Raw genomic sequence first — 24,465 nt, 5'->3', positions numbered from 1 at the left:
TGCATGTACACACAAGATTTGGTATACATAAAGTACAACACACACCTTCTCTTGCGCAAACACAACTCAGTCCAGGATCTTGTATAGGTGCTCATTTCATTTTCATGCTTCAGTGTGTTTGTCATCCCAAAATTTGTATGCATCAAATCAGTTATGCTCAAACTTGACTCCACTCATAATTCTGATCTATGATTGACTAATGTCAGGGTACTGACCAATCAGATATTAGCATTTTGACCCAAGTCTGATTTGACCTATTGCCAGGACAGAGATGACCATGCCATCTTGTTAGCACAGGATGCCTTGTAAAATTGTAATGCTAGTTAGCCCCAGTGAATAAGCGAATTTTTAGTATATACTGAATTTCATGCATGTGTGTGTGTGTGTGTAATTAGGATTTTTAATGTAGCTTTAACAATTTTTCAGTCATATCGCTACGATGTCTGCAGTGTGGCAGTTTATAGTGATGTCTAGCACTGGGGCGTTATGCCGCAGACATGTAGCATGATGTCCCACCCAGTCACATTATCCTGACACCAGGCCGATCAGTCCTAACACTAACCTGTTAATGCTGAGTGCCTAGCAAGGCAGCTGTTAGTATAATTTTTATAAGTCTTTGGTATGACTCGGCTGGGGTTTGAACCCACGACCTTCCACATCCAAGGTGGATGCTCTAACCACAAGGCCGCTGGAGCGGTCCCTGAATTTCATGAAAAATGGCTGATAAATGTTGAATTTATGACTATTTGAATTAGTATGTGGAATACAGTGGCAATCAGCAAGGTGACAGAGTTAGACTCCAAATGTCCAACAAGCTTACATTGTGCCTGTTAATTACCTGAGGGATGATTCCGCTATATTTTCATAGCGATGGATATGTATTCCTGCCTTAGATTTTTTTAACTAATAGTTTGGAGAGTTGTCATGTTCAACTGGCAATGACTGAAACACATTTTGTGCTTGTAATTGATTTGAACATAAGTCCAAGATTTACCTATCTATGGTCTAGTATGAAATGGAATTTTTGACTACTTCTAATGAACTGAAACGTTTTTGTAACATTCAATTTCAGCTGTTCAGATATAATTTTTAATAGTGTTAAATGTTCGGATTTGTTGAATTGGGACTGGTTGCCTTATGTACTGCAAAAGATTTTCTGTCCTTGAAAATAGAACCAAACTTTAAAGCAAACTGAAGGTACCATATGATTATAGAAGACTTTTATTCCAAAAGCACAATTATCATAATGCAGCCTAAATTTATACTGTAAAGAATAAAAATACATTTGGTGACTACAAATCCATTTTCATATTAAAGACTTTTCTGCTTGTACTGCAAATAAAGAGGACTTTGTACAAAACAAGAACAAATCTATGACTAAGTTTGGTTTACACATGCACAAATTGTTTTAAATTTATTTAATCTGCTGTGAAAGGATTTGCCACAAAAATTGTAACAAAAATTACATGAGTGATGAAGGATAGAATTTTAGAAACACCACCTTGTGTGCTAAAAATTCCCCAAAATATTTGTTTCACAATTTTAAAAAATCCAAATTCTAAGGATGGGGGCCCCTTGAGTGTTGCTATCAACCCAGTACCTAATGCCTCACCTTTTTTTCCAGGGATAGTACTGGTCAGGTGTATATGTCCAGATGTGGAGTTCATTTGTCATATGGTGATGGGTTATTTTGACCAGGAGCATGTGTCTGTAGCCTGTACTTGGGGTCAATCATGCCAAAATAGGGGAATATGTACAATGTTTGCTGTCAGTAAACCTTTTGAGCTCTCCAGGACATATTTGCACTCTGATGACCACTAAAAATCTCAGATTGTACATGATCTGTTGTAACTATGAATTATATACCCAATACAAAATAAAAAGATATTTTATTGAATAGTACAATCTGTGCAGTTCATACTGTAGGTACTTGCTTATATGACAAGTCCAACTGCATACTGCACAGACCCAGATCTGCCATCCCATAATGTGCAGACAGATCTGGGTCTGTGCAGTTTGTCAGGAGTATTCAAACAAACAACATAGACCCTGATCTGCTGGTGCTTTATGCTACAGCAGTTCAGGATCATTATTGTTTGCAGTTTGCCTCGACTTATAAGTGAGTACATACGGTATGTTTGGATATGACTGTTGACAAAAAAAATTATGGATTAAACTTGATAAATCCAAAACTTGAATAAAGGTTTATGTTGTGTAGTACTGATGACTAATGTTCATATAAACATTAGAAGCATACATGTTCAGGGGCTACATAAATACACCTACAAGGCCAACACCTTGATGGATTATAGTCTGTCAGTAATTGAGAGATTATATTTTTAGGCAAGGCCGAAGTTCAAAACTTGAAATACATATGAATTATGATGGTCAGGTACAGTGGGTGGAGTTCAGCTTTCTGTATCAGACTAGCTGTATTAAAAAAACAGTATTGGTCAGTCTCCTGGCTGATCAGTCTAGCTGTAACAAGAAAAGAGTATTGGTCCGTCTCTTTGTGCACTGAATATTTGGCCTCTTGAGCCAAGTTAACATTGATATGTGGTCATTTCACTGTCAGTCACTGTCAGGTTGTCAGACTTAGATACTTGATGAACCTGATGTACTTTACAAGCCAGTCCTTTTAGTGTAACTTTGACATTTGATGCAATTATTTAGTACCAAGAAGCCTTGACATTTTCAAGGCACTGTTTGCATTGTGAAACATTAAATTAAGCTTCATGTTAGTCGGTTTTGTGTATTATTTTTTAACTACTGGTAGGCTTAAGCTGAAAATGAGTAAGCACAAAGTTTGTAGGTAATAGATGACAGCGAGTACTTTTGTACTGAATAAAAGTATTCTAAGTTTTTTTAATGAGATTTTTATCTCCGTGTGAACTGGTAGATATCTGTATGATTAAAAATATGTTTTTGAGATTCATTCATATTGATCTTGCAGAACATAATTGATTAATTGATCATTGAAATGTTAACTAGCTGCTACTTGGGAGATACCCAAACAGTTTGTTAATACTGCCTCTGCCCATGTACCAATGCACATCAGATCTATTGTCACATAATGTGCAGTCAAGTAAGGGTCATTTCAACCATTTTCCTGAACACATTTTAACATTATAGTGCATTATTTAACAGCTGAGCTAGGTCTATATAGTTTGGAGTTGGAAACTTGTTATAAACAACAAATTATGGTAAATTTTCCTGGTATGTTAGTAGTTAATCGAAGGATGGTGTGCTTATCCGAGTTGATACATGAACTGTTCTTGTGTTATCTCACTGTACCCAAGCTTTGATGCTGTTTATTCTGACTTGCAAGCCAGTTCTAACTGCAGACTGCACAGACCCAGATCTGCCATTGCATAATTCAATGGCAGATCTGGATCTGTGCAGTTTTTTTAGGTGTAATCAGAAGAATCAGTAAAATAGATCCTGACCTGCAGACACATTATGCTATGGCAGATCTGGATCATTGTTGTCTGCAGTTTGACTGTACTTCTGAGTATATACAGTATATCAAAGTGTGCCACCATCACAAGCCACAGCAAAAAAATCCTTAATGCTCCTGTGACTGCCTGTAAGATTCCCTGGTTTCTAATGATTATGTAGAAACCTGTTTAACTAATCATTGCAAGATCCAGTAAAAAATTTCTCAAAGTTGACTCTACATGACCTATCATGCTGTTTGAATGAGGCAGTTAGAGTTTTTCTTGCGAACACTACCATATATACTCACTTTTAAGTCGAGTCCAACTGCAGACTGCGCAAATCCAAATCTGCAATCACGTAATTCCCTGGCAGATTTGTATCTGTACAGTTTCTAAGGAATAATCAGTAGAACGAACAACCTAGACTCGGATCTACAGATACATTATGCTATGATAGATCAGGATCTTTTTGGCTTCCTTTGATATGTGAGTGAGGATAAGTGTAACTTGAAAATCAGTATTAAGGGCACTTCCAATGATGTGTTGATCTTGTGATATGTGTTGATGATAACATAGTTCTTCTTTTGCATATTCATGAAAAATGAGGAAATCATGTCTAAGGTAGCCACAGGTGAAATGAAAACCAGGGTTGCGTGCTAAAAAGAGCTTTTTGTCTTCCTGTAGTATGCTGTCTTATTTGAAGTAACCTTGACCATTATGGGCTAATCATAGTTGTCTTATATTCAGTTTTTCTTCTGAGCAGTTCCTTAATTATGTTATGCATTGTTCTGATGATGAAAGGAGTTGAAAAAAAAAATAGTGGCAGTTGGCAGTATTTTAAGGTTAATCCATAATTTTAAATTATTATACCTGTAAAGTAGAGGCCAGTCAAGGGTACAGTTTTTCCAACAGCCTAATTATGTCTGCCAGTTTGGCGGAGCATATGCAATGACCCTGTCTGAATGTTATCTCTTTCTACTGAACATCGGTTCTCCACTGGTGTTTGTAGATAGCTCACAGTGACCTCAAAGAACTAAGAATTTCCTAGCATTGTGGATGGTTTTCACTTGGGATAAAGAAGAACCCTGTTGATTTTGGGATCCAAAGGGCAAAATCACTTTTGCTAAAGATTTGTTTTGCATAATAACTTTATTTCTTGATGAAGAATGTTGAGCATAGTTTGTGAAGGGCTCTAACTTAAATTATTAAAAAGGTCTATTTATTTTGGGATCCAGCAGTCAAAGATCAAGGTTAGTTTGGCTCAAAGATGTTTTGATGAACAGCATATATATTATTGAGTTCCTCGACCAGTGTACCGATGTGAATAACTTTAAAAAATAAATAAAATTTTTAAACATCTGTTAAATAGATAATTCTGAAATCATTTGTTCTCAGGGATTATTTGTTCTTCTTTAGAATCATACCAATTACTGGCTCATTCAAAGTACAAAACAAGTATTGTGGCTTGGAAAATCAGCTCAGTCATGTTTGAGTGCCTTCCCCAACATTTAGACCCCAAAGTTGATGGCACCATGCAACCTGAATATCACATTCCTGCTCATGCAAAGTGAACTTTACACTAGAAAGAGGTTTTTTTTGAACCAACATGGCCCCCTTGGAAGGTCTCAATTAGGCTTTGCAGTTGTGAGATATGATCTTATCTTGTGTATCATTTCATCTGAAATTTAATACTGAATGAGTGATCATCCATTGTGATGATATATAGAACAACTATTACTGTCTGACTCTGTAATAGAAAGTAGAGAATAAATGGGATGGTACTCATCTGTCAAGAGATAATGTATGTGCACTACTACCCTGTGACCATGACAACCATTAGCAATAAGGCTTGTGTGTGATCAGGTTTGTCAGTGCTAGAAAATGTTATTGTATGCTGTAGTTGATTAGAATTGTAGATGCTTTGCGTATGACCAAGATGTAACAAGTGAACATTGTGCAAGATCGACTGAAAAACTTGTTGACCATAAGACCAGTAACATTTGAATGAAGTTGACTTGACATGAGACTTGTGGACCTCGAATTTTTTTCTGACAGAATTACTATAATTTGAAATAGATGGTTAAGTAATGGTAACAGTAATACATTCACTAAATCATAATACAATGACATCATAAGATACATATTGGAGGCCTATCGTGTGCTGAAAAATGGCATTAAACCCTACAACAACAACATCATACTGCAGGCTTGTTAAACTTTGTTTTAGTTATTTAGAACCTGTAACAATACTGTTGCTTCTATTTTACACCAAATTGATACTAATTTAGAGAGGTGTTGGATTTTTTTTTAAAAAATCCTACACGAATACCAGATTTATTTCATAAAGTGGTACAGACGTCACAGGTTGACATGCAGTGTATGTTGCATTTTTGGATCACAGCATCAAATAGGCCTGGCAGTAATGCAGAATAAAAAAATGGAAAAATTTGTTTTTTGTATATACATGTCTTGCTCCTGAATTAGAACTTAATAGATTAAGCACACACACAAGTTCACCTTAACATATATCTTTTTGATTGGCTGATCATAGAAAATAGCTATTTGTGAGAAGAGTATGCTGGGATGACGTCATTTTTTGACATTTTATTAATTATTGCACTCCATTTTATGACAAAACACCTTGGGTTTTTTTTGTTTATTTTTTTTTTATTTTTGACATGGTAGTAAAAAAAATTGTTCATTCTTGACACGGTACTAATGGGGACATAATTTCTTAGAGAAGCACTGATAGGTCAGTTATCTGGACACCATGGGCCACAGGGACCAAAAATGTAATGTTCCTTGGCCTTGGACATATAGTAATTATACTATAATTGTAGAACTGACTTTTTGTAAGAGTGCAGGCCACTTTTGGCCCGTGGGTCTGTAGTTGGACCACTCTGATCTAAGCCAGAGAACACGCATTTTCTGGCAGTTTTATAGGATAAAAAATATTCAGACATTGCATGGCATGGTGGGAGAGGCTGTATAATTTTATATGCTTACATAAAATGATGTATTTTTAGAATGTGAAAAAATATGCGAACAAATAAAAAATCTTTTTAGAAAACATTTTTAAAATGATTGAATTCTGTATTTTTCGCTCTGAAGAAGCAGTTATGTGAATAATTTGGTACATCATGGCAGTTCCAGTTTGATTATGCTTTATTATAATCAGAGGCAGTATCAGAACTGGTGGAGCAAGTGGGTCAGCTGTGTCTGTGTACGCACATGTCTGTATTTGTGCATAGGCAATAGAAATGCATATTCAACCATAGCAATAATAGGGTCAGCATCAGTAATACACACACACATCCCTGACATTTAGGTGTTTATGTATTTGTTATTCAGTATATAAAAAAACATTATCTTAAGAAGTCCCATAGTGCAGTGTACCTTTCTATAAGAGATTTGAGCATGGCACATATATTTTGGTAATGTGAAGACCAGGCTGATTTGTCTAGTACAAATGTTGATGCAGAAAGCTGTCGATTGCAGCAGTCATCTATTACCCATCCAGCAGTCAACTACTACCCATCCAGCAGTCAACTATTACCCATCCTACTGTGGAAAAAAAAAGGATTTCATAGAGCCAGCCTGGATTTCACCCCAACCCCTACCACCCCAAAAAATGCACAAGGCAGGACTACGTCCAGAATGAAGTTAAATTTAGCAGTCTGATCAGATACAAATGAACCACCACTATGTAGCCAGTGTGATTAAATTTAAAGATGTGCCAGCATTGGTGGGTGGGGGTGTACTCCTTCAAGGCAAAGTCATGGATTTTGTTTGGTGCTTCACTGTCTGGACACAAAGTTAATTATTTTCTTAGTTAATTCAAATGACCTTTGATCAGTCAATTGATACCTGACAGAAGGCTGATTGCAGTCTGACTGTTGATTTAACAGCTCTAATCATAGTACCCAATGGGTCTGTCAAATTTCTTATATGTCCATTTACACATGTATATATTTATCTCAAATTGTGCAAACCTTTAGCATGATGAGAAACTGCAAATGTATTTTTAAAAATGACAATGCCGATAGTTGTGATTTTTTTTAAAAGGCATGTCCATCCATCTGTATGGCACGTCCATACTCTAGATCAACATGTGAAAAACTTCTATGCATAGAATTTATTATCTAAACAAGTAAATACAGCATACAGTCATATATCATATGTATACATGTCATGACAACCATGTCAGCAAGTGTCTGTTAATCAGGCTGGATGTAAATGTATGCATGGGGGAGACAGAAAGTAAAAATTATTATAAAAAAAAGTTCATTTGTAATCTTGTTAATCTTACACTGGGGAGGAGGGGTAAATTGTCAGAGATTTGGAATATCAAATGTGACAAGTGTTCCAAAGGCAGTGAGGATTGTTTACATAAAGTTATCACAAGAGTCACATGTTTCCACAGATATATGCATATACTTACTGTATGTATCCTGGGTAAGGTTCACCTTACTGTGAACAGTTTTGACTAAAATCGGTCATCACAGAATAAGCCTAAGTCTGCACAATAATCCTTCATAAGGTGCCTCTGTATAAAGCACTCCCTTTATAAAGTGTATATGATCAAGGCGCCCATTTTATTTAGTAGTAATACAGGACTCCCTCACCGTATGTCCCCTCATAACAGTTCCTATTATAAGCCAGGTGTTGTCATGGATCCCATTTCATTGTTTAGTAGTAAAATATTTGTATAGTATACTTCATTATATGGCAGTTTCCCTGTAAGACGTTATACTTCAAAGCTACCATATAAACTGTTGTAATGTGATAATGCTGTATTATGTATAAATTACTGCAGTAAAAAGTGATTACCTACCTATAGTGTTCATTTTTTTTTTTTTTTCATAAACAGAGATATAGTGAGGGACTCTGGTAATATCATTTAAAGCAGTGTTACAGAGAATGACAGTAGATGTAGAACATGTAGAATGTTCTTGACACCAAGAATAACTAATAGATAGCTTTTAGAATAGGGACCTCTGTTTGAAGATTTAACAATAAATTTTAATTCTGATTTTACCACTGAAAAAAATCCACGTTGCTGGTTTTGTCTGCACATTGCTGGTAAAATTAATTTCGAAAAACTTACAATGTCTTCAATCATTGTGTATCTATTATATTGATCTCTTATGCTGGAAAACATGCAGCTTTCTAATTGAAAGTGAAAAATGAACAATACTGACTAGTCTTTAATTGTTGAAATTGTATCAAGTAAATGTATATAGCAAAGCAATTCATTGCTGATGTTTATGAACCATGGTGGGTGTTTTCGTTGGCATCAGATTGTTCTGTAATAATTCTCAACCAGTTATACTTCATGTTTCATTGTCACATTTAAAGCTGAATGGTATTTAATAACCTGGTAATTCTTTATTGAAGCTATGTCAAAGAATTTTTTTTTTACTCTCTTCTCCTTCTGTCTATGCCCTCCCCACTCCAACTACCAGTGCTGGTCGTCTATCATGGCATTCTAAGTCCTATACATTATTCTGAGGGCACTCGCTCTCTGAGGCATTTGTATGCAGTCCACTGGAGCAGTAACTAATATTGCAGTATGCTTGCAAAATGGGAGTAAATGGCCCCAGGTTTATGTCCAGAATACACATGTACAATTTGGCTATATGCAGTGCAGTAAACCTTTATTTAATATTTAAGATTGGACAGCACCCAAGGAAGGGAATGATGGGTGCGGTGCCTTCCTAAAACAAGATTGGGAAAATACTGATCATGCTTTGATTTTTATAATTTGCTCAACCTGGACAGGAATCATAAAAACGTAACAATGGAAATTTGATTTAAAAAAACTTTTAATTGAGTCAGATAACAAGAAAATTGCTAAATCAGGAAAATTACATTTATTTTTTCTTCAGAACTACCATTAATTGTATCCTTTCTTTGTAACAGAAAGTTTGAATGGATCTAGGATATTTATGAAGTTGATAGGAGTCACCTTTATTGACTGCAAGAATTAATTTAGTTTTTTTTTCATCTTCTGTTTTCAGGTTTCCAATGCTGGAACACTGAACTTACAGGAATTGACATAAATGATGAGCTTGCACAAATTGCAAATCGTGCCGACCTTGGAGAGGAGGGACCTGAAGGTATGCAGATCAGAAATTCTGTTTTTGATTCTTGCTCTTGTTTGTAAGAACTCTGAACAATTTATGTCTATTAATTAAATCTAGTCCAAGCATCATTGAGAACAGATGGACTCGAATTTATGTTGATACATCAGCACAGAGAATGGACTTTCACATAATCAGTTTGGTTTAGTAGACATGAACATTTCCACTTGAGTCATTAAAAGCTGACAGTCTGATACAGGTTAGATCCATTATAAAATAGCACCTATAAATGAATGAGATAGACCCATATAAACATCTTCAAATCATTGTGGTCATGTATTCAATTCATAGTCGTCACTGATGTTACAGGTGAGTAACTTTAACTTCACAACTGCATTATTAAGGAGTAAGTTCAAAATTAGTTCTGAATTTTGGGGACATTCATCTGTTGTTGATTGTCTGCACAACCATTGTCAGAGACCAGATGAGCTTATGGGATGGTCTGTTGTTGATTGTCTGCCCAACCATTGTCAGAGACCAGATGAGCTTATGGGATGGTCTGTTGTTGATTGTCTGCCCAACCATTGTCAGAGACCAGATGAGCTTATGGGATGGTCTGTTGTTGATTGTCTGCCCATCCATCAGTGGCACAAGATGGTTATCACTACTGCTCCAAAACTACTTGGATGATTGCCTTGAACCTTCATACATACATTCATCCTTTGGTCTAGTTGTTCATCAGTGAAAACTACTGCAATTTGGCTGCCACAGTGACCATCTTGAAAAATCATGTTATTGCTACTCCTCCTGGATGGATAGACATTCAGCGTTGGATTTTCATGTAAAGACCATGTTGTGTTTGGTTAGTTAGAAGTGACATTGGTGGGGATCTGACTTCTAGTATGGTCACCTTGGCAGTCAAAAATGGTGCTAAGTTGACCTCTAATATTAGTACTACAGCCGCCAATTTTGAAATTATGATACGTTCACCACTCCACATTTAACAGGAAGAAATTATTGTCTTGAATTCCTGAAAATTCTGTTCACACAGTAGATCATCAGTCCATCCTGGGGACTCTAATTTATTAAATTTTGGAAACTAATAAACAACAGATTAATTTGTAATTACAATCATGTGATATAGGAACTTTCAGCAGTTAAAATTACAGCATATAGTTTTGTATGTGATTTTTATTTGGAGTCGTATATCCAGAATATATGGTATAACATCATAGATGGGAAAATCTGCCTTAAGTGACCATTTGTTTATTGTTTACAATAAAAAGGGCTATTCATGTTTATGCCGTGCTAGTGATTTTGGTTTGGTATTGTGCAGCACAGCAACACGTGCAATAACTTAGTTGGTGGGGCATTGTCTCTTACTCCTTGGGTAATGGGTTTACTATCAGCCTATGCCAGCTCGGATTGACTACCTTGGTGTGTCCTAGGGAAAGGTACTTTGTTCCCATTTCATCTGCATGATGTAGTCAATAATGTGTTAACAACATGAACAAACCAAAATATATTAGGTGCTGTGGTAAATGAAGTTAAGTATCTGACTGAAGGATGCAATACAGTAGAAAAGTCAGGCTAATCCCGTGGTGATACTCGAACCAGCAATTTTAGTTGGGAGCCTGGCATGTTAGCAACTGATCCACCATTGCTTCAGCCTGTCTTACATCACCCAGCCTGCTGGGGACATTCTTGATGTGAATGGCAAGACACAGCCATTACTTTCTGTTCACACATGCAACATAAATGATGTTAAGGTTCTGTGTTTAAAAAATTTGTTTGTCTTGTATGTTCATTATCACTTGTATGAAACCAAGACTTTGGAATAATATAAATAACTATGCCTAAAATGTTTACAGGGAGTTGCTGGGATTTCTCTTCTCACGCACATACTTATAAAAGTTTCGTCAACACAGTCATGAGATGTCACTTTGTCCTTAAAGACCCTTGGTTTATTTGGGCAACACATGTACACAAGCTTTGCACTTAAACCCTTGTTTTTGGGCAAAACAGACTGCACATGAAAATATAAACGTATAAAGTTTGTGAAATGTGGCTAGAAAGCTCCAGCCTTGATGGACGATAGTTAACAGCATAGACATTAGTTTCCGTCAGGATGCAAGAAGTCACTTGTCTGAGGTAATGGTATAGCAGACAGTTACAATTGCTTGCACCAAAATGAAATATTGATTTTGCATTCTGCACGTCAGGCTGCAGAGCATACACTAATGCATATCACTAGAATTGCCCCAGACGCATTTTATTCCAGTCTGTCTGTTCTGTAAACAGCATAAAATTAAATGGGAAACTGGAAAGCTCTATTACATTCTTATTGCCAGCTTTCAACCCATGCTGATACAGCCTGGAGCACCATGATTATAGAGCCTTTTAGGGTATACAATCGGATTAAAATCAGATTTCCACAGAGTACATGAAGATCTGACAGCAACCACTTCCAAGTCATGTTCTGCTGACCTATGAAAATGCAGCTTTCAGAAATTTGAAAGTGAACCAGATTGTTTGGCAAACAGTGATACTCTTCAGCCATACTGCTCAGTCTCCCACATGGGAAGGTATAAAACTTTGTCAGAGATAAAATTAGTGATTATAGTCATAATATAGGTCATGAGAACATGATCCCTAAATGATGGCTGTCAGATCTTCACTTGATTTTAATCAGATTGATAGGGCATAAATCCTCATGTAATTCTGATGTATTCCTTTTATAAACAGTAACATAGATTGAAAAACAAGGTCCCCCCAAAGGCTGTTCCTTTCAGAAGCATCAACTGGATGATTAATCACTTGACCTGAACTACTTTTAGACATTACTGGGGTCATGTAGAATTTTGGTTCATGCTGGAGTTCACAGGTGGTGGATTTGGGATTAGGGTGTGAAGGAAACAATGATCATATAACTTGGAAAAGTGCAAAGACATGCTGGGTTTTTCTCTCTTCCAGAATCAAAATATATGTTCATATTTATTCAGCATTAGCTCTCATAAGAGAGCTGAGTATTCTTGTATTCCTCATCATCATCTAGCAGTTATCATTCATGTTTTCCAGGTTTGTTTACAGCCTATGCATCTTGATCTGATTCTGGTCATATGATATATCAATGAAGTGGTCCTGCTTTGAGCCCATTGTAAAATTTAAAGTGGGACAAAGTTTCTTTACAACAGCTGATGTGAAGTGTGCCTCTTGTTATAGCAGTGTGTGCTTCTGTGCATGATTTCCTGTACTAGATAGAGATCCTGTTGCTTGTTATATTTGATTATTGACTGACATCACTGGCATTGGTATGGTGGTGGTGGTTGTGAGGGTCCTTCCTGTTTGGATTTGCAGTATTTTTCATTTAACTCTGTTATAATAGGAAACAAACCAAGAAAGGTGGTCATTTAAGATCTGTTAGGAAGAATTTCGTGAAGTGAGATCAGTTCTTATCTGCAGTATCCTCAAGATTGAAACTAACTTGCTTGGGGTTAGACCTTACCAGCATGGTAATCAACTTTACTTGGCAGCTCCTTGTCCAGTGGAAGGGCTTTAAACTGAGGCCTGTTGTGAAGTTAAGTAATGTGGGACAATGCGTGGGAATGGTTCCCTGCATTTGTTATTGTATTTGTTGTTTAACAGCATTTTTTCAGCACATGATTGGTAATACATGGCAGCAAGTATATTTGGTGCATGAAGATCCCAGGAATAACCACCAACCCATGGGAAGCTACTGGAAAGCTTTCTCACATAACCATGCTGGCCAAGCCCAAGACATGAACCCATGTGGACAGGGGTGAGATGTCAGTGATCTGTAATGGTGAACCCCTTAGACTGCTTCCCCCCCCCCCTCCAGGCCCCAATTTTTCATTTGCAAGAACATTTACCTTAATTTTGCTCAGATCTGACAATTTTTCTAAGAAATAAGTCTTTAAAATTTTGTAATTGTCATAGACTAGAAGAGATTACGGGTTGGTTTGTTGTCTGTTTCCCATTGGCCAGTTATCACAAGGTTGTAACCACTACTTTTCCTAAACTACTTTGAAGATTGTCATGAAACTTGACAAACATTCATGTCATGGTCTGGTTGGTCCTAAATGAAAATGGTTCAGCTCTGCCATCCTATATGACCACAACATTGGATGCTGGATGGATGATCATATCAACATGGGTTTTCACTAAAAAGACTTCTTATGTCTGATTGGTAATAAATGAAAATGGTACCAATTTGATATCCAGTCTGGCAGCCACAGTGGCCATCTTGAAAATGTTGCTTATCACTACTCCTCCTGAAGACTTCTTCTGATGTGAGATTGGTCCTAGATGAAAATGGTGCTGATCTGATGGCCAGTATGGCTACCAGAGTGGCCATCTTGACAGTTTTGCTGGCACTTCTGTTCCTGAATGGATGGTGATATCAGCATGGGGTTTTCACCTAAAAGACTTCTTGTGCTGATTTGATGTCCAATATGGCTGCAACAGTGGTCCTGTTATTACTGTTTCTCCAGAACCAGATGTAATTTTGTTATATGGTCTTCACCAGAAAACTTAATGACGTCTGGTTGGTCCTAGATTAAAATTGTGCAAATCTGATCTCCAATATGGCTGCCATATGCTCACCCTCCCTTCCTTTATCTGGGTGAAAGTAGGAGAGAAAGGACAATCATATGATGGGGATTTTCTTTATATGGCAAAACATACAAGTTCTAAATGAAATTGCAAATCTTGATCATGTGGAAGATATATTCCAATGCACCAGTGTGTCAAAGATGCCTCGTACATGTAAGTACATGTAGTTCAAACATCAATTTTCTGTGCAGCAGCAGCAGGAGTGAAGGTAATAGACAAGGTAAAGATAAGATCTATATCAGCTATGTGCTGGCTTTCTCAGGTATGCCAGGAATTCAGCACAGATGGTGCCCTGGCTGTTTAATCCCCCCAAGGACATCATTGTTTGGCACATGCATCTTGCTGTTGATAATGTAGGGTGGTATAGCTGGGGCCATGCAAAGGCATTTATACATAACAGAAAAATACTTTTGAAAAAAAGATTTTAAAATCCTATGAGGGCCCTCTTTTTTTAGTCCTTCTGCTTGGCTGATGTGCAAAATTCAAACAACAGAAATTATTTTCAGAGTGTTGTATGTGAATTTGAAAAGTATTTTCATGTAATACATTGATACCAGTCATAGCTGACACCCATGTAAATGACACATCATAATGGACAATGTTCTTTTTGTCCTTTTGTTAGTTTCATTCCATTTTACGAGACAGCCTATAGGACAGATTTTCATGGTCCACTGAGATGTCCTTTAAAGGCAGGTTTCACTGATACTGTATTTGAAAATGAGAACCAAGTATTACAGTTGTACTTGTTAGTCTGATACAGGTGTTGTTTGTTTGTTTTTTAAATTTTTGCTCATAAAATAAAAACAGTACAATTACTGTCATTGACTCCTACATCTTGATGCTAAAAATTACTTTTCTTTGTGACATCGTTAGAACAGTTTTATCATGATTAAGTAAAACCATTCATGGCAGAGGAATAAAGTTTAATATGCAGTTTTGTTATTGTTGTTTAGAACTTGTAATTTTGGGGCAGTTTTTCAGATTTTTAATTTTTTTGTAAAATTTCACTCTTTAGACTCCAACCTCGTATGTCTAATATGTTGTTGTTGTTGTTGTGGGGTTTAATGCCATTTTTCAGCACACGATAGGCTATGCATGGCGGCCAGTATTAATGGTGGAGGAAGAACCCGGGAAAACCACGAGAAGAACCACCGACCCATGAGAAGCTACTGGCAAGCTTTCTCACATACCTACATTGGCCGAATCCTGGACTCGAACCCACGCAGACAGAGGTGAGATGGCAGTGATCCGTAATGGAGAGCGTTTTAGACCACTCGGCCACTTGGGGCCCCCTATGTCTAATATGTAAAAAAATGTAACAAAACAAAATTTTAAAAAAGATGCATAAGAGTATGAAGTTCTAAACAGGTTTATATGCTTTGAAGTCATGCATACCTTTTTACAAACACAATGCTTATTAATTATTCAGTTGTACAGATATAATTAAGAAGAAAATTATCACTTTGTGTACTTAAAATTTGCAAAATTTTGTTTGTTTTTTCAAAAAGTTACCTGTACCAAAAATTAGTGAATTAAAGCTTGTTAAAATGTGTATGGGTTGATGAAAATGGAAATGATTCTCTAAATAATTTGAGAATATGGTAGTACAGCCTTCCCTTGTTATAGTGTAGCTTTGAAGAGCATTATAACGAGGGAGTGCTATCCACAGGGAGCAGATTTGTGATTTTTAAACCTTTTGGACATGCTGTAAACAACAACAAAGAATAATTTTTTATCAGTGTCAAAATCTAATTGGGAAATCGGATGTTCAGCAGAAAGAATTTTTGCCCAAGTTATTGGTTTAAATGCAGAAGGTTCAAGGCAGGATATAAAAACGGGTAAGTTAATTTCATTGCATTCTTGGCAGAATGCATGGTCTAAGCATTATATAGATTAAGGGATTTAATAGAAAATTTCGTATTTGATTAGAGGAAGCTAATAATTGAAAGACCATGAACTTATTACAGACTTCAGCTCAGTGTGTTGTTGGCATAATATATATTATGTTGACAAGAAACAGGCCTCGGAAATGCTCTCTAATCCATTCTCAAATTGTACCTGTATATATTTAACCATTGTGATAATGAGAAATGACATTTGTTAAGTTTAACAGATCTTCAGTTGCCACCAAGTCACAGTATATGTTGATTCTCATTTTTTGCATGTTCTTTTTCCTGTGTAAATAATTAAAGGAAAATATAATAAAGACTCTCAACCAACTTGAAGGTATTAATCATATTGAATTAATAGTTATATTTTGAAAATTAAAGGACAAAAAAATTATTGATGTTTCTATAAGTTCTATTGTCCATCATCACTCTGTCTCTTGGCACACATTTGCCATCACTATTTCAGCTTGAACCACTTAGAGGATTGCTTTGAAACTTGACTTGCACATTTAAGGTCTAGTTTGTCCAAAATGAAAATGGTTTCACTTGGACTTGCAGTGTAGCTGGCAAAGTGGCCATTTTGAAAATCTTTGTCAGTACTTATCACGAATAGATGAATATTTAATTTGTATTTGTTACTTTCTCCATTTTTATATTGTATTTTGGACATGACATTGTTCATGATATACCTGACTGGTAGCTTTTGTATTGGTAGATAGTGTTTTTATGTGAGTTAAATATTTGGATCATTATCTTGGCCCAAGTCAAGGATATTATGTTTACCATGTTCTTTATGAAAAGTTTAGTAACATATTTTATCTTGTAAGCAACCCATTGTTCTAGAATGGAAACTTCCACTAAATAGACCTAGTATTTTCAGAAAATGCTTATTGTGACCTAGGTCAGGTAAAGAGGTTTATAATCTTGTCAACTTGAGAAATTACTCATTCCTGCTATAAAACCTGAAGCAGAAATCATATGTATTGTTGTGTTCAGGATTTGATATTCACTGGAAATACAAATTGCTCATAAAATATTCTTGGACAGAAATAATAAATTGGAATTACAGTGAATTCAAACAAGGACATCTTGATTATATTAGTGTGATTTAATTGGAAGACTTAGTGCACATCATCACACTTCAGGTCACTAGTACATTGGTACATTCAAGACAACATTGACATGTTCATCGCTGAATCTTAATTCTAACATCACTGGAATTTATTATAACTTTATTTGTTAGGACTGGTGATTAAAAAAAATTGGACTTTTGGGGATTTGGAAATTTTCACTTTGTATTTTACGGAGAAAAAATACAAGTTGAATTTTACAAAACATATTGGTTTTCGCTCCATTTTATTTCTTTAAGACAGTAGTCCTAGTAATAGTAACATCAACATCAGGTTTTCACTACAATATTTCCTATGATGCCTAGCTGATCCTAAAATAAAAATGGTGCTATCCAAATTGGAAACTAGCAGCCATTTTGATAATCTTGTTATCACCACTCCTTCTGAATGAGTTGATAAATCGACGTAGGGTTTTCATCAAAATTCTTCACACTGTGCCTGGTTATTTAATGAAAATGATGCCAATCTGACATACACTGGTGGCCATCTTGAAAACCGTATTACTGCTCCTGAATAGATAGTGCAGATATTGTATCCTACATGCCATGAATTTTTTTTGTTATTGTTAAAGAATATCAATGATAGCACTCAGCAGTTTTAAAGAAAAATGGTCTTGTCTTGTAGTCTTGGATATTCATTTCAGCAGTTTTAAAGAAAAATGGTCTTGTCTTGGAGTCCTGGATATTCATTTCAGCAGTTTTAAAGAAAAATGGTCTTGTCTTGGAGTCCTGGATATTCATTTCAGCAGTTTTAAAGAAAAATGGTCTTGTCTTGGAGTCCTGGATATTCATTTCAGCCGTTACAATGTCAGTCCCATCAGGGTTCATTTTTAAAAGGTATGAGCATTACAGATTTATGGGACAGTGCCATTTTGAGCTTGTAGCAATGATCTGTAATATCAAAGCTGTTAATTGCCTGCAAATTTTGACACAGGCCTTGGTAACTGTTGGTTTCTGTGCAGAAAACGTTCATTAAAAAAAACTTGAGAACCTGTTCATCTTAGCAGAAAATTCTTGAAAAATAAATTTAGCTCATTTTTCATGCCTTTTTTGGAGGAAAGTGTGAGATAGATGCAGGAGGGCTCAAAATTATCATTGGTCTGCTAGCTTGAGGCTGATCAATTTATGTGTTGGACTTGTAGCTTTCATAATTTCCAGTATTCTGATGGCTAGTAAGCTTTCCAGTTGTTGCCAGTCTGGTTTTGTTAAGGACTAGTGAAAATTCAGTAGGACTTGTAAATTTCTTGATCTACTAGTCCTTCTGGCTACCAAGAAAATGTTCAAGTACATGTGCAAGCCATTGTTAAAGCATATGAGGACTATGGGAGGGGTAACAACTTTCTGGGAACCATTGTGCATTCATCGTAATTCTCAGCCTCATTTTCAATCAATAAGATGCCAAAGAGGTTTTCCTGGTGGAATTAATTTCCAATAGACATGTTTCAATATCCTGTTTTTCATTGTGTTGAGGCTCTTATTTTAAAAGATACATTCCATCTTCTGCAACATTAATTATACTTAGGCTTGTGTTCCTTAACACATTAACCCCTGGAGCTTTTTGTCATTTTTGCCTAAAAGTCGAGTAGGAAACACATTTTGAAAGCTATTTCTGAATAGACTCGAAAACACCAAATCCCCGGTCATCTTTCAATAACATACTGCCTAGTGGTGTTAGAAACATCGATTTTCGTTGGCTATTTGACTCGTGCATGAGCAGAAGGGTAAAAGTTGGACTTCTTTTTTTTCTTTTTTTTTTTTCTAAACAGAGCCATTATTTTTGTATGGAGACCACTCTTTATTCCAAATGCCCATCTTATCCTACTTTTTGCAAAGGCTTATCTGTGTGTTTGCAGTTCATACCAGTTTGCCTTAGATCTGAGACCAAAAAGTCTAAAATCCAGGCACAAAATCGAATTCTGACCACGGGCGAATTTTGGTTAAAAACAGTCGGGTCCAAAAAATGAGGTTTTTCTATCTGTATTTTATAGTGCAAATAGATATTCCAGATTATTTGGTATCATTGTAGAGCTACATCTCTCTACCTTTCTATAATACCACCCACTTTAGTGTATCATGCATGACCATGACGCTACAGAGCTCGGCAGTAGGCTACTACCTCCTGCCCCGTAAGTCGTCGCTAGGGGTTAATGTGTTACGAAGCGTTGGTTTAATAGCCACAGATTCAGGCAAACATGGATGGTGGAACTTAAGATTTCAAAGAAATGGGTTCCTGTGGCCATGGAGATCCTGGAAAAGTTTATAAATTACAGAAAGGCATGTCAAAGGCCTTGACAAGTTTTGAAATTTTCATAAATCTTAATTTTGAAACAGTTTTGGGATTTGGTTATTTCACATTATCTGGTTGCGTTTTCATTCACCGATGCAATAGTTTTATTGACCTACATAACTTCAATAATGGATTTGTTAGAGTAGGTTCCCCTGAAACTTTAGTCAGACTACATCTGGGAATCTTACCACCATTTGAAATCAATGTACTCACAGCACTTGAAATAGATAGAGTGTTATCAGAGTAAAATAAAAATATGTTTTGTGTTAAATCTATGTATCGGGTAAGTATATGGGGTCGCAAATTTATGTATTAGGTACTCTTGAAATTGGTAAAAAGGTCTTGGAAAAGTTTTCGAATTACTTTTTTTTTAAAGATGGCAGGAGCCCTGAAAGAAGGACTTGAAAGGAGTATACTTAATGACAAATAAAGGCATGCAGTGATTTCTATAGGATTTTGACATCAAGGGGTATTACTACTATGGCATTTTTAGATTGAGTCTGTGGAGGGTTTATAGACATTTTTTAAACGAGAACTGCATTGGTGAATAGACATTTTTCTGAATTGTCTTGATGCTGGGTGATGTGATTTTGTCATTCTGTTGTGAAGACCAAAATAATCATGCTTTGTGCTTTATATATTGAGTAAAATCTGACATCAAAGAAAAATTGTCACTGATCATTAACTTAACAATAATTTTTAATACAGATAGCTTGAACATTTGTTCATCAACATGCATTTTCTTTGATTTACTTAAAGACTAATTGGGTTGTTCAAATTGTATATTTTTACAAATTAGTCTGATGGATTCTCCCACATCGGTGCTTATTGGACTTGAGATGACCCAACACTAAGTGCTGTTAACCAGTATAATAGTGGATTTTGATCTCTACTGCCTTGAGTTCATTGCCTCGAAGCTTAAAGAGTATCAGCTATATTTATAAACTGCTTACTGTTTATACAGGTTATAGATGTTATATAGTGGTGGTCTAGAAAGGTCGCTTTTTTTATAAGGTTCATCAAAAAAAATGTAATAACCAGGGAAAAAATCTATTTCATGCGGTGGATTGTGTTTTGGCAAGTATGGTTATACACATAAGCCAACATTTTTGTCTAACACCATTACAAAAATATTATAATAATTTCTGTAAGAAGCTTTTTGTTTGAAACTATAATAATATAGAAATAAATATTTCCCTCCAGTATCAGATTGTTGTGAAGCATTGAAACCTCATTCATTTCATTATAAATATTTGGCATTATCTTGCAGAAGCTCATGCCAGCATTGAAAACTTGAAAACAAATGGTGTACTCATATATATACAATGTCCCAAGTGTAGTTGCAAGTAATTAATATACACTAAGTAACTAATGACCTCATTGTCTTCATTATTTAGTTTTACAGGTTGACTTTTCTAATTACTATATAATTTTGCATGTTAGGATTGAAGCCATATTGTTGCAGTCAGAGACCCATAAATTGCCAGTATCTTAGAATGATGTACATATTAGAAGCCAAAGTTCATTACAGCTTAAACTGTAATGAAGATGAGGTCTTAAGAAAACCAAAGTGATCTTTGATGTATAATTTAGAAAAGTAAGTCTTGAAATAACCAGGAAGTTTTTCAAGTTAAGATCTGAAGGTCTGACAGAATCGCTTATTTTGTTCCTTTGATATTGTACTGTATTAATGTCAGTATTATTTACGTCTCATCTCATCAGATACACCAGGCTGTGCAAACTATGTCCTGCTGACTGGATCAGCCTTGTGACCTGGTTTTATCCCCTTATTTATATCATAGGGTGTGGCTTTAAAAATTGCTAATCCAGCCCTTGCCCTGGACTAAATTGAACATGCCTGACCTACGCCATACCATATTAAGTGAAGGTTAGCACTGGGGGCTTATTAAGTCAAGTTATGTAGAATGTATATTTACAGTATATTGCATTATGGTATTTCTGTAGAATTATAGTAAAAATGGACAGGTCAGCTTGTGGTGCTGTGTGTCTGGTGTGTTGTCCATCAATAATTGATATTTTCAACTTCTAAATAACCACAAGAACAACTTAGCCTATTTGTGGTGTTTGAGGGGACTGAATTGTATGCCTGTCAGCCAAAACAGTTGCACATAGGAATTCCATTCAGTACATATTCATTGTTATGTACTTGTTCAAAATAAAACCATACCATTTAACACATTAACCCCTGGTGACGAGCTTATGTGGCAGGAGGTAGTAGCCTACTGCCGAGCTATGTAGCGTCAAGGTCATGTATGAGACACTAAAGTGGGTGGTATTGTAGAAAGGTAGACAGATGTAGCTCTATAATGACACCAAATCTCAAATTTCTAGTTGCACTACAAAATACAGATAGAAAAACCTCATTTTTTAGACCCAATTTGTTTTTTCTACCCAAAATTTGCCCGTGGTTGGAATCCGATTTGTGTTCGGATTTTAGACTTTTGGGTCTCAGAGCTAAGGCAGACCGTTATAAACTGCATACTGATACAAAAATAATGGGGCCGTTAACTCATTCGTCTGTAGGCGTGATCCGGTTTCTGCATTTATTGGCCGATCCTGCCTGTAGTCATGAAATGTTTACTGCATTCAGTGGCTGATCCTATCTCCAGGCGTGATGAATATGTGTTAGATACGTCTCTGATTGGTTTGAAATGGGTTTATTCCAAGAACTAAACAACTATTAAACCAATCAGAAATGATTTTACTTTCATTTGTGGAAATTTGAATTGTTCTTACACCAAGGGTTACTGTTTGAGAGCGGTTTAACTACACGTGTTCTGTTCATGAAAAATCGTAAAGGATGGCGGATGTTAATAGGGATTTTTGATGAGAGCAAAAATTAGAAGTTTCTTGGGTTTGATCTTGAAAATATTGAGCAAGCTGAGGAAAGATATGTTTGGCAGTTGGATATTTTGTGAGATTAGATTCAGACATAGAAGTTTCTGAGATTGAATCGTCCAAAGATGAGGATGCTGACAATGTTGCACATAATTTTGTAAATACTGTATAAATAAGTTGTAAAAGACTTGGACAAATAGGGAAAAAAAATAATTACTGTGTAGACAAATTTGTTTGGAATAAATGGTGAAAATTTAGTGGAGTTTAATTAGAAGAGAAATTAGGGTAAGAGTGAATGCATGTGCAGGTGTTTTTCAAAATTTGTTAAACCGGTAAAAACTCGGGGGCACAAGCAGCTAGACACAGCTTAGTGCTTCTGGGGCATAGCAGCAGAGATACTGATAACAGTGCTGGGGCCGAATGAGTTAAGCAACCAAAAAAAAAGAACAACTTCTACCCTTCTTCTAACGTGTGAGCCAAATAGCCAATGAAAAACACAACTAGGCAGTATGTTATCGGAAGATCACCTGGAAGTTGGTGTTTTAGGATGTATTCAGAAATAGCTTTCCAAATGTGTTTCCTACTCGAAATTCAGACAAAAACCTCCAGGGGTTAATGTGTTAAACCTGTAAATTTTCTTTCATGGACATGAGCACTCTATTTTGAAGTACTCAAACAAAACAATATTAAAACAGGGGAACCCTGTTGTGGGTGTATAAAGTAACAAGTGGATTCAGTTACACTGATGTGACAACTAAATGAATTCAAACTGTGTGAATATACAATGTCCCTAGTGTAGTTGCAAATAATTAATGCACAGTAAGTAACTAATGGCCTCAGCTGGCCCAGACCAGTTGACTTATTGATGTTCTACAGTAGTGACAGTGAACATTACCACAGTGGGGCGGGGCGTCTTCAAAATGGATGTTTTTATCAATTATTGTATGTATCAAACCTCATAATACATAGACAAAGATCTGCCATTGCATCATGCACACAAAAAATCAGGAATTTTACTTTTTGTTCTGTTAGAGTACAAAGTAGTATACAGGGAGGTTGGTACTGATCGGCTGTTACATTGCACACAATCAGATGGGAGTCAATGCAGTTTGTTATACTGCTGATTCCAAGTATTGAGCGTAATTGGCCTTCAGATTATGACAAAAAGACCCAGGCCTATGATGTTAATTTTCCTATTGATTCCACGCAAATGGCAGAAACCTCATTGATAGTTACAATATGTGCAAGCAGATCGGGGGCTGTTCTGTATGTGATGCTATTGATTCCAAGCAACGGCATAAAACAGCATAATATCCCTGATTGTCTGTTGCATTATGCACAAACATCTCAGGGTATATGCTGTTTGTTCTGGTGATTCCAATCCAATGGTATACTCCCGATTGTCTTTCGCAGTTTTCACAAATAGATCATGGTCTTTGTTATTTGCTCATCTAATGATTCTAAGAACAAATGGCACAATCCTGGCAGGCTGATTGTTTCACTATTGATTGCAAGCAAATGGCATAAATCTATCTGACTATTGATTCCAAGCAAATAGCATATTCTTGATCGGCTGGAACATTTTGAACAAACAGGTCTGGGTCTGTTTTTTTTCTTCTGCTATTGGTTCCAAGCAAACAGCATATATTAATCCAGATAGGTTGTTGTATCAAGTTATAGATGATCTGGGTCTATGCTGTTTGCAGTTTGACACAGACTATGCATGCAGTTATGATCAGTTAAGAATAGACAGTATTTCTCCACTGTCCTTAAACTGTATATAAAAAGCCCATACTATCATACTGTCTGAAGGAATTTGAAGTTATTTATAGGACAAAACCTTGTGTACCTCTTGAAGGCCAATTCTTTGAATTGTTGGGATTGTCTAACAGAGGCTTGGATTTTTAACTAAATTCTGAATATGCCATGCATCCATTATAGAGATGGCTATGTGGTAAATATTCCAGATAAATAGTGGAGGAATTCATCACAACAACAGCAATCCACCCCCACCCTCCCAAAAAAACAACCCCAAAACAAGGTTAACTTAGATAGTGACTGGAAGCCATCAAGTACATGATTATTGATTTACTGCTTTAATTTACTTGAACAGTTCATATGTGTGGGTTTAATTTGCTACATCAGCACA

General features: G+C 36.1%; 1 protein-coding gene across 2 annotated transcripts in view; it reads left to right on the top strand.

The window, feature by feature from the left end:
* LOC149801023 (uncharacterized) overlaps positions 1–24,465 on the top strand; it is a 119,987-nt gene that overhangs the window by 50,932 nt on the left and 44,590 nt on the right. For both annotated transcript variants that reach the window (XM_089955049.1, XM_089955048.1), the window contains exon 2: positions 9,458–9,556. In XM_089955049.1, coding sequence (XP_089811175.1) covers positions 9,458–9,556 — 99 coding nt within the window. The remainder of the gene's footprint in view (positions 1–9,457; positions 9,557–24,465) is intronic.

This window comes from Sinohyriopsis cumingii, chromosome 4 (assembly GCF_028554795.1).
Source record: "Sinohyriopsis cumingii isolate HCF-2022 chromosome 4, ASM2855479v2, whole genome shotgun sequence".
Classification (NCBI taxonomy): domain Eukaryota; kingdom Metazoa; phylum Mollusca; class Bivalvia; order Unionida; family Unionidae; genus Sinohyriopsis; species Sinohyriopsis cumingii.
The sequence above is the reverse complement of the archived record's forward strand: the minus strand, read 5'-3'. Positions and strand labels throughout refer to the sequence as shown.